The 13,935-nt window shown below is 49.5% G+C and overlaps 1 protein-coding gene across 5 annotated transcripts in view; it reads right to left on the minus strand.

Annotated features, from left to right (window-relative positions):
• Positions 1 to 13,935, minus strand: part of TMEM63A (transmembrane protein 63A) — a 37,887-nt gene that overhangs the window by 13,667 nt on the left and 10,285 nt on the right. For all 5 annotated transcript variants that reach the window (XM_023203643.2, XM_023203641.2, XM_023203642.2 and 2 more), the window contains 11 exons: positions 12,748 to 12,814; positions 11,839 to 11,876; positions 8,957 to 9,099; positions 8,167 to 8,218; positions 7,630 to 7,738; positions 6,955 to 7,025; positions 3,856 to 3,936; positions 3,544 to 3,667; positions 3,307 to 3,440; positions 1,924 to 2,061; positions 290 to 443 (listed from right to left, as the gene is read on the minus strand). In XM_023203643.2, coding sequence (XP_023059411.1) covers positions 290 to 443; positions 1,924 to 2,061; positions 3,307 to 3,440; positions 3,544 to 3,667; positions 3,856 to 3,936; positions 6,955 to 7,025; positions 7,630 to 7,738; positions 8,167 to 8,218; positions 8,957 to 9,099; positions 11,839 to 11,876; positions 12,748 to 12,814 — 1,111 coding nt within the window. The remainder of the gene's footprint in view (positions 1 to 289; positions 444 to 1,923; positions 2,062 to 3,306; positions 3,441 to 3,543; positions 3,668 to 3,855; positions 3,937 to 6,954; positions 7,026 to 7,629; positions 7,739 to 8,166; positions 8,219 to 8,956; positions 9,100 to 11,838; positions 11,877 to 12,747; positions 12,815 to 13,935) is intronic.

Consider the following 13,935-nt stretch of genomic DNA (forward strand, 5'->3'; position numbering starts at 1 on the left):
TGGATCCCCACCATTGAGTATTTAGATACAGTCTATTAAAATATATATGTATGCATGTGTGTGTGTGTATATATATAATGTGTGTGTGTGTATGGCATTACTATAAAGACATTGAAATAAACATGGCCATGCCTGCTCAGGGCTTAAAAGCAAGGATGTGAGCTGAGCGACATGACCCCCTGGTTTAGTTCCCCGCATACACCCCACTCCCGTCCCCATTCCTTCCCCACCCACCAAGCCCTCTTCTCACCAGCTCTCCTGGGAGGGGCTTTGCAGAACAATTACTCACATTCAGCGCATGGATGGGTTTGGTGACATTAAACTTGTCCATGGTGGACAGGATGATGGAGGGTGTGGTCAGGAAAAACAGCCCCAGGAAGAGGATGAAGTTGATGCCCAGCCACTGTAGCCACCAGCGGAGGCCCTGGATAGAGAGGTTCTTCCTGCAGAGGGGAGAGGGGACACAGGTCTCCAGGCTTGTCTCCCAGTGCTCGTGGCTTAGGTGGGTCAGAAGGTCAGATTTAGGCAGACCAAGAGACTAGCCTGGGGGCAAGTTCTCCGCACTGACCTTGAACTACAGAAAGGCCAAGTCTTAGGTCCCCGAGAGCTCAGAGGGAACAAAGGTTATTCTCTCAGATGTGGCTCCCCAGCTAGAGTGTGGGGGCCAAAACCTACCCAAAGAGATGGCATGAGCACCCAAGCAGGCCAAACAAGGCCTTCTTTTTTTTTTTTTCTAGAGACAGAGTCTCGCTCAGTCATCCAGGCTAGAGTGCAGTGGTGTGATCTCGGCTCACTGCAACCTCTGCCTCCCAGGTTCAAGCAATTCTCCTGCTCAGTCTCCCATGTAGCTGGGACTACAGGCATGGGCCACCACACCCAGCTAATTTTTTTGTATTTTTAGTAAAGACAGGGTTTCACTATGTTACCCAGAGTGGTCTTGAACTCCTAAGCTCAGGCAGTCCCCACCTCAGCCTCTCAAAGTGCTAGGATTACAGGTGTGAGCCACCATGCCCAGCCCCAGCATGGCATTTCTTAGACACATCTGCAATGCTTTGTGACTAATGACACATTCTTCCCAAGGGGGCTATGGCTGGGGTGTAGGGACAAGGGAGGCAGGGACAAAGGAGCAAAGGCATAGCTTGCACCTGCCCTGGTCTCTCATCCCAAAGAACAGACCCACAAAGCAATCCTGAGTTTAGGAAGCCCTATGAACCAAAGAGCAAAACTGTCGAAGGCAGAACTAGAACCAAGCAGAGAGGAGCAACTCAAGCTCATTCTATGCAAGGAGCTGAGGCAGAGCTGGACAGGCAGCTGCGCTGGGTCTTGCGCTGGGTGCCCTTACCCTCAGCACAGCACTGGAGGCTCACCATGGCCCCATGGACACAGCTCAGCTCACCAGCACAGCTCCAGGCTGACACTGGACCTAAGTAAGACTACACAAGCTGCATGTGGCTACTGAGCATTTGAAATGTGGCTGGTATGAATTGAGAGGTGCTGGAAGTGTAAAATACACACCAGATTTTGAAGACTAAGTGTGAAAAAGAGAATGTAAAACATCTCACATTTTTCAAAAATTGATTGCATGTTGAAATAACAGTTTGAATATATTGGGTGAGATAAATTATTAAAATTAATTTCAACTGTTTCTTTTTACCTTTTTAGCATGGCTATTAGGAAATGTAAAATTACATTCAGAGCTGGCATTATATTTCTTCTGGGTAGCACTTGAATGCTAGTGAGGAACACTGGAGGGAAGGGCTGGGCAGATACCCCAGTTGGGCCACACTGAGCACATCACAGCATCACGGCCCAGAGAGTTGCAGATGTGTGGAGATCTCCATTGACTGCCAGGTCACACCTGTGCTCCAGGTGATGGGCAGCTCCCACCAGGAACCCAGACCTCTCGCTGGTCTAGGAGCTCACCAGCAGATGTCCTCAGGGTCAGCGGCAAAGGTGACTGTCCACTTGGAGGTACAGAGCTCTCTGCTATGGGAGGATGGCTGGGGCTCACCTTTGCACTGAAGGCTCTGACACTTGCAGGCGTTGAAATCTTTCAGGATGCTGCAAGGAAATGTAGAAACAGCCAGGCCCAGGCTACTCAGGTTACCGCGGCAAGTGAGGACTGAGTAGGAGTGGCAGGCAGTGACACAGGACCTTTGCTTTGTTGTGATTAGTGTATTATGAGTAATGCTATGTAAGAGGCGCCATGCTAGCACACTGTGTGGAGAATTTTGTTTAATCCTCGTAACCACCAGCGAGAAAGGGAGTACTATTCACATTTTACAGATAAGGAAACTGAGGGCAACACATCCCAACACACTGCTCTTCCATAGGGCCATCCCCCTCCACCCTGCCTGTTAAGCTGGAGCTCTGATCAATGCTACCGTCAAGCCAGTGGCTCACCTTTTCATTCTGTCACTTTTTCCCCAGGCCCAAGTGTAGCAATAGACCACGTTACACACCGCCTGTTTCCAAGCTTCCCTCCTCAAGGCTCCTACCTCGACCCTCACCATCTCAACAGGTCACAGCTTTTCCTCCTTTAACCTCCCATAAGGAGCCCAGCAGCCCCTCTACTCCTGCCTCAGATGCCTTCCCCTTTCCTCCTGCCCCAGTGTCTACAGGGAGGCAGCAAGTCCTGTGTGAATCCATTCCCAGTGTCACAATGCCCGGGGCAGAGAAGGCAGGGGGAGGGGCAGTGGCTGGACACCTCCTTTCGGCACCCCTCTCCCAACCCACCCCCTGCTGCTCCTAAGGCGAGATGACACTGAGACCACAGGCATGAGAGCCTAGAATCCCATGCAAAGGGCCACTGTGAAAAGCCACTCCCCAGGGTCGAACTTCTGACTGCAGTGAGCGCCCCAGCGTGCCCCAGGGGTCTTCCCCACAGCTTTGCATTTGTGGGAAGGTGGGGAGCCACGGACAGAAGGATCTGTGGTCCAGAGCAGATGTCTGAAAGGAGGGTGCCTCCATCTTCCATGGGGGAAGGCTGGCACATGAAGCCAACAGGATGGGTCCAGGGCAGCAGGGAAGAGCCCGGCAGTGGGACCAAGCCACATCAGCTTGAGGGGGTGGGCCAGAATCACCCACTCCATGGCTGCTGCCCACAACCCCACCACCTGTCACACAAACATGGGCTGGGCTGGCCGAAAGTGAGTGTGGGTGGCTGAGGGAGGAGAAGGAAACACCACAGACAAATCCCAGGGATGGTGGGTCAGCAGTACCATCTCTGCCCAAGAGGGACAGTGAGTTATCTGGAGGGGAACAGGGAGTCATCCAAGAAGGGGTCTGGGATGTGCCCACACTCACTAGGTGGCCATGGACTTCTCCTGGAAGGTGACAAAGGCCATTCCCAGGGGCTGGTCCTGAACGTGGCATTCTTCCTCTGTGATCCTCTCCAGCAGCCTGTCCTTCATCCGCGTATAGTAAGAGATGGCGTCTTCCTGCCAGAAGACACATCCCATTGGGAGGATGTGGCCCCATGCAGGTGTCTGGGGCACCCCCAAGCCAATGCCTGCGCTCCCAGCCGGGGAGCAGGGCCCTTACCCACTCACAGCCCAGCACTTCGCAGCAGCAAAACTGGCCACAGGGCTTGGGGTTGATGAGGGTCCGCTGGCCTGTCTTCACCTGCAGGTTCGTATAATAGGTCAGGCTCTTCTCAGTCTTCTTTCTGTAGGGGTGGGAGCAGGGGCACAAACTTCAGATTCAGAATCCTGTGGCAGAGACCCCCACACCCACAGTTCAACCATCGGTCGCTGGGGAGAAGGAGTCCAGGGCTTCCCTCCTCCCCTCCTAGCTGGGGGATGCAAGGCCAGCAAGGAAGGAGTGGGCATCTCGCAAAGCCTGCCCGCCACTCACCTCTCCTTGCACAGGTAGATCAGTTTGGCCACGTTGTAGCACAGCTGGACATCAACCACTTCACACGTGGGGTACGCATCCCTGTGGCCAGGGAGAGAAGGAGGCAAAAGATGCCATTGGATAAGAAAACACACTAAGCAGGAGACATGCCCACAGATCCAAGGGAAAGGATGGCAGAGTGATCTCGCTGCTGGTTTCTGTGCCAGCAGAGACCTCTCTTCTGTCTTTTATCCTCCAAAAGGGGGAAATTTTGAAATTTAATACAAAGAGGACTTTTGTTTTGTTTTGTTTAGAGACAGGGTCTCACTCTGTCACCCAGGCTGCAGTACAGTGGCGCAATCAAGGCTCACTGAAGCCTCAACCTTCTGGGCTCAATCAGTCATCCCACCTCAGCCTCCCGAGTAGCTCAGACTACAGGCACATGCCACCAGGCTGATTTTTATTTTTTGTAGAGACAGGGTCTTGCTGTGTTGCCCAGGCTGATTTCGAACCCCTGGCCTCAAGCACTCCTCCTGTCTCACCCTCCTAAAGTGCTGGGATTATAAGCATGAGTCATCGCACCCCACTAGCCTTTTTTAGTAGTTTCAGCTAACTGCCTGGAACTGACAAGTTTATACCCACTTGGCTTGCAATCAGCTGGCACTTCTCCCCGGGAAAAATGAACATATCACTATCACCTCTGAAGACCCAAAGGAATAGATTTATTGTTTGTGCTAGGTCAGTATCTACCTTGAGCCCTCACCGAAATCCTATTCAGGTAAGCTTTTTTAAGGTCACGCACCTTTCAGAGAGTCTAATGAAAGCAAAGGACCCTCAGACCAAAAAATGTCTACACACATATTAATAACCAGCAAGGCCGGGTGCGGTGGCTCATGCCTGTAATCCCAGCACTTTGGGAGGCTGAGACAGGTGGATCACCTGAGGTCAGGAGTTCAAGACCAGTCTGGCCAATGTGGTGAAACCCCACCTCTACTAAAAATACAAAAATTAGCCAGGTGTGGTGGCGCACACGTGTAATCCAGCTACTCGGGAGGCTGGGGCACGAGAATTGCTTGAACCTGGGAGGCAGAGGTTGCAGTGAGCAAGACTGCCCCACTCCAGCCCAGGCGACAGAGTGAGACTCTGTCTCTAAAAAAAAAAAAAGAACCAGCAAAATACATACTTACTATTGACCAGGTATTGTTACATATATTGATCTATTTAATCCTCATTATAACCTGTGAGGTTTTGTCCCCATTATACAGATGAGTAAACTGAGCCCCACAGAGGTAAGTGGCTTGCGCCCAAGATCACACAGCTAGTAAGTGTCTGAGCCAGGAGGTGAATATAGGCAACCTGGCTCCAAGGTCAATGCTCGTGGCCACCATGCAATACCCCCTCACCGTACACGCAAAATTATACATACAATTCCAGGGGATTCCAGAACCATGTAAATAAATCCCCACCTACCACCTGCCAGGCACTGTTCTAGGTGCTGGTAACAGGGCCTGGATGTGCTTACATTTTAGTGAGAGAGAGAGCCCATAGGTATGTCAATCATGAAATTAAACAGTAGGACAATTTCTGGTCTCAATAACAGCTGTGAGGAAGAAAACTGCAATTTAAGCATCCCTGCTTGAAAGGCAAATTCATACATCAATCCCCACGGATTGCAACAGCATTCACTAAAAAGGCCTCCTAAAATAGAGGAAAGCATGAGTCATGCAATGTTTGTATGAGAATGAGGGGACTTTTTTTTTTTCCCTTTAAAGTTATACATTAAGTGGAATTACTGTTTCCAGGTGTTGCCTAGCAGGCAACTTTGAGGAGTCGCTTCAAAGAAATGGAGAAAAATGATTCTGGTATGGAGTATTTACATATTAGTAAATATTTCTAAAATACTTAGAGTTTCTAAAGAAGTTGTTCTAATTTTAAACATTCAATTTACAATTCTGTCTAGTAATTTCCTTAGCAAGTGCTTTCTTCATAAACAGTGCAAAGTTAAAGTGTAGCCAGCTCCTAGTCCATGCAACAAATTAGTGGCTGCTGAATGATAAGGAATGAAGAGAGGCCGGACATGGTGGCTCACGCCTGTAATCCCAGCACTTTGGGAGGGCAAGGCAGGAGGATCACTTGAGCCCTGCAATTCGAGACGAGCCTGGGCAACATAGCAAGACTCTATCTCCACTAAAAATTTAAAAATTAGCTGTGTGTGGTGGCATGTGTCTGCAGTCCCAGCTACTTGGGAGGCTGAGGCAGGAAGATCCCTTGAGTCCAGGATTTGAGGTTGCAAGAGCTATGACTGCACTACTGCACTCTAGCCTGGGCAACAGAGCATGACCCTGTCTCTAAAAAAATAAGATAATAAAAAAAGGAATGAAGAAAGAATAAAATGTCAGCTCCTAAGCCCAGCCTTCAGGTCCTCCAGCATGGGGTCCTGGGAGCCTTCCCGGCCTGCTTACCCTGCCCCCGCACCCCACCTCCACCTTTCCTGATGCTCTGGGCCTTCCCCCGCATCCCTGGCTGCACACGTAATCTCCTCACAGGAAAGCCTTTCCTCCAGCCTCCATCTGCAGGAATTGGTGCTGCAGATCCTCAAAGGGAGCCGCTGGAAAGGTGGTTCTACCAGGGAGAGCCTGGACTCAAGACACAGTGCTCACTCAACAGACACCCACTGTGTGGGTGGACAAACCAGCAAACGCAGAGATGGCCCTGAGGTCCTTCCTGTGAGACCCTAGCCCTGTGGGTCTGTACAAATGCTCAGCTCACGTCTCTTATTCTGCAAAGGTGATGCTAAGAACCCCGGGGTGAACACTTTTTTTCCCCCATATGCTCTCAAGACGTTTATTTGCACCTACATCCTGGTCTGTGCTCTGGACACTGTGCACAGGCTGCTTGAAGAGGATAGGCCACCACGGCGCCATGCATTGCACAGCACCAGCAGGGCTGGCACACTGGAGCCACTCCATACACTGTGGCAGGGCCAGGTCCTTCTCAGATCTCATCTGGATACCCAAGCGAGAGACAGCAGGCGCTCACCTAAGGTGCTTGCCCTGTGGGTGGGGCTGTGCTGGTCCTACGTGGAGGGGGCTCAGCTCTCCTCCCACCCCTCCTGCTTACCGGAAGTGGCTCTCCACAGTCTCCTTCCTGGCATCTCTGGGGAGTCCTGTGATGAATAGGGTCCGCCTCACCTGTCCAGGAAACACAGTAGGGATAGAAGTCACCCACAAGCCAGTGTGCAGGTATGCTCAGGTTTCCTACCCCACTCCAGCCTCTGGAAAGTAAACAACAGGAAATTAGAAGGCTCCAGTTTTCTTCTTCTGTGGCCGGGGGAGCCCCAAAGCACGTCATTTACACATCATCTTCTTCCAGGCTGTACAAAGAATCCACTTCCAAAGCAACTCTATGAGCCTTCTTTACATGGCAGGAGACTGAGAAAGAGGTGAAGTGACTCAAATGTGGTCACACAGCAGATCAGAGGAGGACCCAGGCCTGGAACCAAGCCACAGAAGCGCCCCTCCCCTGTGAAGCTGTGGGTGGTAAAGAGAAAGGGCTGCTCTCAACCCAAACTTCTTTACTTAGCACCAGTAACTGTCCAAGTCTTGAAACAATCCACCAGGAAATTGTTTTTTTAAAGATGATGCCAAGTGTGAGCAAGAATAAGCAAGCCAGGCTCCTGAGGCCTTCCCAGAGCTCACTGTGGTCAGGGCCTGCAGCAGAGCCTGGGAGGCCCCTCCACTCCAGCTCCCACCTGAGTCTCTCCCAGCACATGTCCCCAAGCCCCACCTCACTCACCAGGTTCTCCTCTTTGTACTTAATGGACTGAGTGTGGTGCCGCATGAAGCCCACGGTGAGGAAGAGGTAAATGACGGCAAAGATGGTATGCAGCCAAAGGAGGTCATTGCTGAGGGGGAAACCGCCTGCCATCAGAGCTGGGATCCCAGGCAGGGAGCTGGGGGTGCAGAGCTGGGGCCTGGTTACCCTCAGTGGGCACTGAACTGAGGACCAACAGCTTCATTGCAAGAGATGCCTCCCACAGAGGCTGTGTGGCCAATGCCCCTCAGCCCACAGTGAACACTTCAGAGGGGTCCCTGTTCCTGTTCTGACAAATGAACTCCAGATCCACAGGACCCTCCATGGTTCTTAAAACTCTGGCAAAACAGTGCCTGCCTGTAGCGTGTTCATGCCCACAGCTCAACAACACACTAGCTGCAAGGGGCCTTCAGAACCAGCTGGCTCCCTTTGGAGTACCTTTGGCCTGCCCTGGGCTCCTGACCTGCCTTCTCCTTGATCTCACCCATCGACACCTATCTCCACAGGCTCCATACTCACTCAGTCTGCAGGTTTGCTATTGTCGTCCTCCCAAAACTGTACGGGTCTTTGTCTGCAGAGAAGCACAGATGCTTAGTTCCAGAGTCATGTGGGGAAGCAGAAGGGGGCGTAACCAATCAGCCTGGGTTTGTGGAGCTCTGGGGAGGAGGAGCATGTCTGGACCAGCAGGAAGACAATGCCTGACTGGTCTTTCCAGAGCTACACCATCAAGGCCTCTGCTTGACACCAACATGTTCCCTGATAACTTCTCAACCTTCCATTGCAGGTAAAGGCAAAATGTGAATTCATTTTGTTTTGAGAAAACTACAAACATCCTACGTTGTTACAAAACCAACGTTGGGAACCACTGGGTATCCTAAGTGGATTCATGGTAGCATTTTGTAAGGTGGATTCTTGCAGTTGCCCTTAGCTATAATGCCACACCCTGAGTTTAATTAAGTATCATGGATATCTTCTGGGTCCATTAATTGTGACCTCCTAATTTGGGTGAGGGCAGGAAAGTATAAAAGACTCTCTAACAGCCCCTGATTCTGTAAATCTTGGGAGGCTTTTTCCCCTATTTAAATAGAACCAGACATTGATATTGGGGCCCCAGTTTTAGCCTAGGTTTGTGGTAGATTGTTCTGCAGATCTTTAATCAGATGGAAATGTTCAGAGAGTCACCTGGAGACCATCTTACATCTGAACTGGAGCAGGATTCCTGGGGTTCTGGTCTACCACAGTGAGCCCTTTCCCTAGGACTGCCACTCTGCCCCATTACAACATAGACAAGGGTGAGGAGGGTCATTACCCAGCAAGTCGCCTGAGAGGTTGACGGGCAGGATGACACACAGGGACAAAAAGCTGACTACCACCAGCAGGAAGATGATGTGCCTCTGGAAGGACAGGTAGTGGATGGCGTCCTCCCCACACCATTCCAGGATCTGGTCCTCACTGGCCGAGACACATGTGGAATCTTAATGAGCAGCGGGAAGAGGCCTCACGGCTCTGCATGAAGCGTCTCATATCATCCTCACCACAATCTTATGAGATGGTTTGATTGTTATCCCCACATTTTTGTTCACATATGAGGAAATAAAGGCACAGGAAATTTGCATAACTTTCAGGATCTCACATGATATAAATTCCAGAGCCCACCATCTTAGCCCCTGTACCGTCCTTGAGGTAAAGGAACACCAGCACTCCATCTGATGTTGCTAGAAACATTTGTGCCCTAGTTACGTGTGTGGGAAAGGTACATAAATACAGTTATCTCACAGCCTTGTCCTGCTTCTAAGGAATCACATTCAGAATAAAGTTAGGGCTGGGCGCCGTGGCTCACGCCTGTAATCCCAGCACTTTGCTGAGGCAGGTGGATCACCTGAGGTCAGGAGTTCAAGACCAGCCTGGCCAACATGGTGAAACTGTGTCTCTACTAAAAATACAAAAATAATAATAATAATAATTAGCCAAGTGTGGTGGTGCACACCTATAATCCCAGCAACTCAGGAGGCTGAGGCAGGAGAATTGCTTGAACCTGGGAGGCGGAGGTTGCAGTGAGCTGAGATCCCACTACTGCACTCCAGCCTGGGTGACAGAGTGAGATTCCATCTCAAAAAAGAAAAAAAAAAAAAAAAAAAGAATAAAGTTGGGAATATGCCCAGGCCCCCACCCTGTTTCCTGTCTCCCCCTCAAGTGGAGACCTGAGGTAGAGCCAAGAGTCCCAGTCTATCCTACCACCCTGGCCTCCTCCCTGTGTCCCCAGAGATGGGGAGGTGACTTGCTCCACCCTTTCCCACCCTTGGAGTGCTACACTTGGAGGCTCTGGGTCCACTGGGGACTCAGAAAATACCAGGTTCACACAAGCTAGACTTCTGTGCTACAGAGGGAGAAGTGGCAGGGCACTCTGCTCTTTCCCACTCCCTGAAGGCACTGCTTCTAGGCTGGGAAAGCAGTGCTTTGGGAAGAGCTCAGGGAGGCAAGGGCTGCATCATAGAAAGGCAGATCTGAAAGATGTCAGCGTGGGCTTTATAGTCAGACCACAATGCAATCCAGCGCAGTTGCCTCCACCTGAGAGGTAAGCAGGTCACGTGGCTTACCTGCCTCTGACCTCAAGCAAGGAAACTGCCTACTGCCTACCTCATTGGCTTAACAGGGGCTCATGAGAGATAATAAGCGTCAAACACCTAGTGCTGTACATGGTATCAGCAGATGCTCAGAAATATGCCTGTTCATATGAGTCATGATTACTATTTATCTAGAGGACAAAGCTTTGCAATTAACTACATTGTTCTCATTTCTAAATAAACTAACTCACCTCCTGCTTCCTCCTGTTCCAGACCAGAGTTGACTGTCTGCCACAGGGCTCTGGCTCCTACCAGTTCCCCTGGGAACGACTCCTACCAAATCGACTATTTACAACATGCTCTCGCATGTATTCATCCTTTGAATTAGCCTGAGCACATGTTATCCTCAGCCTCCTTTTACAGTTGGGGAAACTGAAGTCCAGAAAGAGGGACTTACTTAACATCCTATAGCCACCACATTTCATCAATTCTAAGATGTCATTTTCATATTTCTTTTTTTCTCTTTTTTGAGATGGAGCTTTGCTCTTTTGTGCAGGCTGGAGTGCAGTGGGGGTGATCTTGGCTCACTGCAACCTCTGCCTTACGGTTTCAAGTGATTCTCCTGCCTCAGCCTCCTGAGTAGCTGGGATTACAGGCACCCATCACCAAGCCCGGCTAGTTTTTGTATTTTTAGTAGAGACGGGGTTTCACCATGTTGGCCAGGCTAGTCTCGAACTCCTGACCTCGTGATCTGCCTGCCTCAGCCTCCCAAAGGGCTGGGATTATAGGCGTGAGCCACTGCAGCCGGGCATATTTCAACTCCTCTGAAATGAGGTGTATCCTATCGTGATAGTTGATGGTAGCTTAGCTGGCAACATTTTCTCGTTCTTAGTGCTATATAAAATAACATGCATCTTACAACAATGACTTCTTAGATTCGATGGAATATGGCAGCAGGTGAGAACCAAGACTCACATCAGTCCCCGCCTGCTGGCTCCCTCCACCACATGAGAGGTAACTAACTGGCTCTTAATCACCTTTAATAATCTTTTAGATTTCTCTCCATGGGCCCCATTGAAAAAAAGAAAACTTGTAACCAAATGAATTGAATGTATTATATTTCTTCACTTTTCACTAATTCAAAGACAGGCAAACCTGTCTAGGAGAGCTTCCATTGACATCTAATTTATTCAACTAAATATTAAGTTGAATAATTAAAGCAAAAAAATAGCTGTAGTTTGTGCAGTATTATGAGAGATGAAGATATGATTTCCACTGAATATGTTGAAATAAATAAAGTTCATCTCTACCTTCAAGAACTCTTGGGATCCACCTCAATTTGGGAAGCTCCAGGCTCCAGCAGGGACTGTGTGCCCTCCAGCATGGAGGCTCCAATCCTACAGGCCTCCTTCCTCTGCCCCTGACCCCAGGGGCTGCCTGGCCACCTTGATTCTCACCCCTCACATACTGCTTTGGACATTAACTGAAAAGTATCTAAGAGACCCCATCTTAAGATCAAGTATCTTGGCTCTTGCCTCTTGAGTGGCCAAACACCCAAAAAAACCAGCCAAACACCCAAAAAAACCAGCCCAAAGGCCCCCCAGCAGCTGCCCCATAGTGTACTTACTGCAGACGGAAGATGGCAGTCAGCCAGGGACAGCATCCCTGGAAACGGAGAGAACAGGGATTAGCTTCTAACATCTGTGTCTTTGGGAGGCAGATGTAACTATTGTCTTTGACATTAAATAACCATTTAACCTCCTGTTGTACAAAAAACAGTGCTTTTATCCCATATTCAGCAAGCATGCGCCCAGTACTTCACAATATACACCACATGCCTGGAATTCCTGCTAAAATCTCTTGACAACCTCATGGTCAAATCACAAAACTTAGATCAAATCTGATGAAAGCTCAGGGCAGCTCTGGGGAAAGTGATGTGGGCTGCTGTTTGATTGTTTACAATCACTGACCAAGAGGTGAGGCAAAAGAGAGGAAACAAGCCTAATGGATTGGATGGTCTGCTGGAGTGGCTGTTAGGGGGAAAGGGTGTCTGTAGGTTTTATTGTCCTTCACATCTCTTAAACTTAATACCCCAAAGCTGGGCTGTTATCCAGCTAGGAAAGACAAGTATTTGTTCAATAATTCATTCAACAATGACTAAGCACCTACTAGGCATCAGGCGCTGGGGAACAGGGCTGGAGAAGGCAGGGCTCTTGCCCACATCTGGCTCATAATCCAGCCGGCAAGTCCATAATTAACTGTCACACAAAGCCATACATGTAAGAGAGAGAAGTGCTGGGGAAGCCCAAGGGATTCCGTAGCCCTTCCCGCCTGCAAGTTCATCCAGTCTCAAGATCCCCGGTCATCCAGCTGCCATCTCTCCTGTGGTACTTCGCAAGTTCAGGTGCCTTCGTGGATGCAGAAAAGCACTTTCTCCAGCACTTGGCACTCAAGATCCACCCTGCTCCCTCCCCAAAACCATGACTGCCAGTCCCCACCACCTGGCCATGGCCACAACTATTCCTTAGATACCAACCAGCTCATTTTCAAAGTCTTGTTGCCCTGAGGAAGAAGTCGATGACAATCTCTGAAATCTGGACTCGCTAGAGACACAAAAAAGAAAAACAATGACAGATAATTCCTTAAAAAAAAAAAAGTCAAAGAGTCAAAAAGATCATGTCCAGTATTTTGCTGCCTCTTGGAGCTCAGAACCAAAGCTACCAGCCCTCAATGGCTGAGACAAAATATAACTCACTCTGTGAAAGACAGAGACAAGGACAATGACCATTCCCAGGCATGGTATAAAACTCCATGTTATACGGGATGAACAGCAAGGGGTCAACACTCAGAAACCATACCATTGTGACTGGTCTAGCTAAAGTGACTTCAAAGGGTTGCCAATTTATAGCATATTTCCCAATATTATCAAATAAAACTTGGAATAAATACTATATTTTATCAAATCTAAGATACCACTGGTTGTAATTTGCATAATTATTTTATGAACTGCTAAAGAAAAAATGCTGCCAAATAACCTATGACCACCCACCAATAACAAGATGCCTCCCAATTTCAGAGATGAGAAAATGTCAAAACATATGTTTTAGAGTGGACAAATGATGGCACTTTATATTGTGGCATTGTAATCAAATCCCTTCTTGCGAGTACTCCCATAAAAATACCCCATGTGCTATAAATCTGAGGTGTTTGCAATATGTGACTGCTTTTCTTTTCTTTTTTTTTTTTGTTTTTGAGACGGAGTCTCGCTCTGCTGCCCAGGCTGGAGTGCAGTGGCCGGATCTCAGCTCACTGCAAGCTCCGCCTCCCGGGTTCCTGCCATTCTCCTGCCTCAGCCTTCCCAGTAGCTGGGACTACAGGCGCCCACCACCTTGCCAGATGTCAGCTCACTGCAAGCTCCGCCTCCCGGGTTCCCGCCATTCTCCTGCCTCAGCCTTCCCAGTAGCTGGGACTATAGGCGCCCGCCACCTTGCCCGGCTAGTTTTTTGTATTTTTAGTAGAGACGGGGTTTCACTGTGTTAGCCAGGATGGTCTCGATCTCCTGACTTCGTGACCTGCCCGTCTCGGCCTCCCAAAGTGCTGGGATTACAGGCTTGAGCCACCGCGCCCAGCCTTTTTTTTTTTTTTTTTTTTTTTGAAATGGCTCTGTCACCCAGGCTGGAAGTGCAGTGGTACAATCTTGGCTCATTGCAACCTCTGCCTCCCG

This window comes from Piliocolobus tephrosceles, chromosome 1 (assembly GCF_002776525.5).
Source record: "Piliocolobus tephrosceles isolate RC106 chromosome 1, ASM277652v3, whole genome shotgun sequence".
NCBI lineage: Eukaryota > Metazoa > Chordata > Mammalia > Primates > Cercopithecidae > Piliocolobus > Piliocolobus tephrosceles.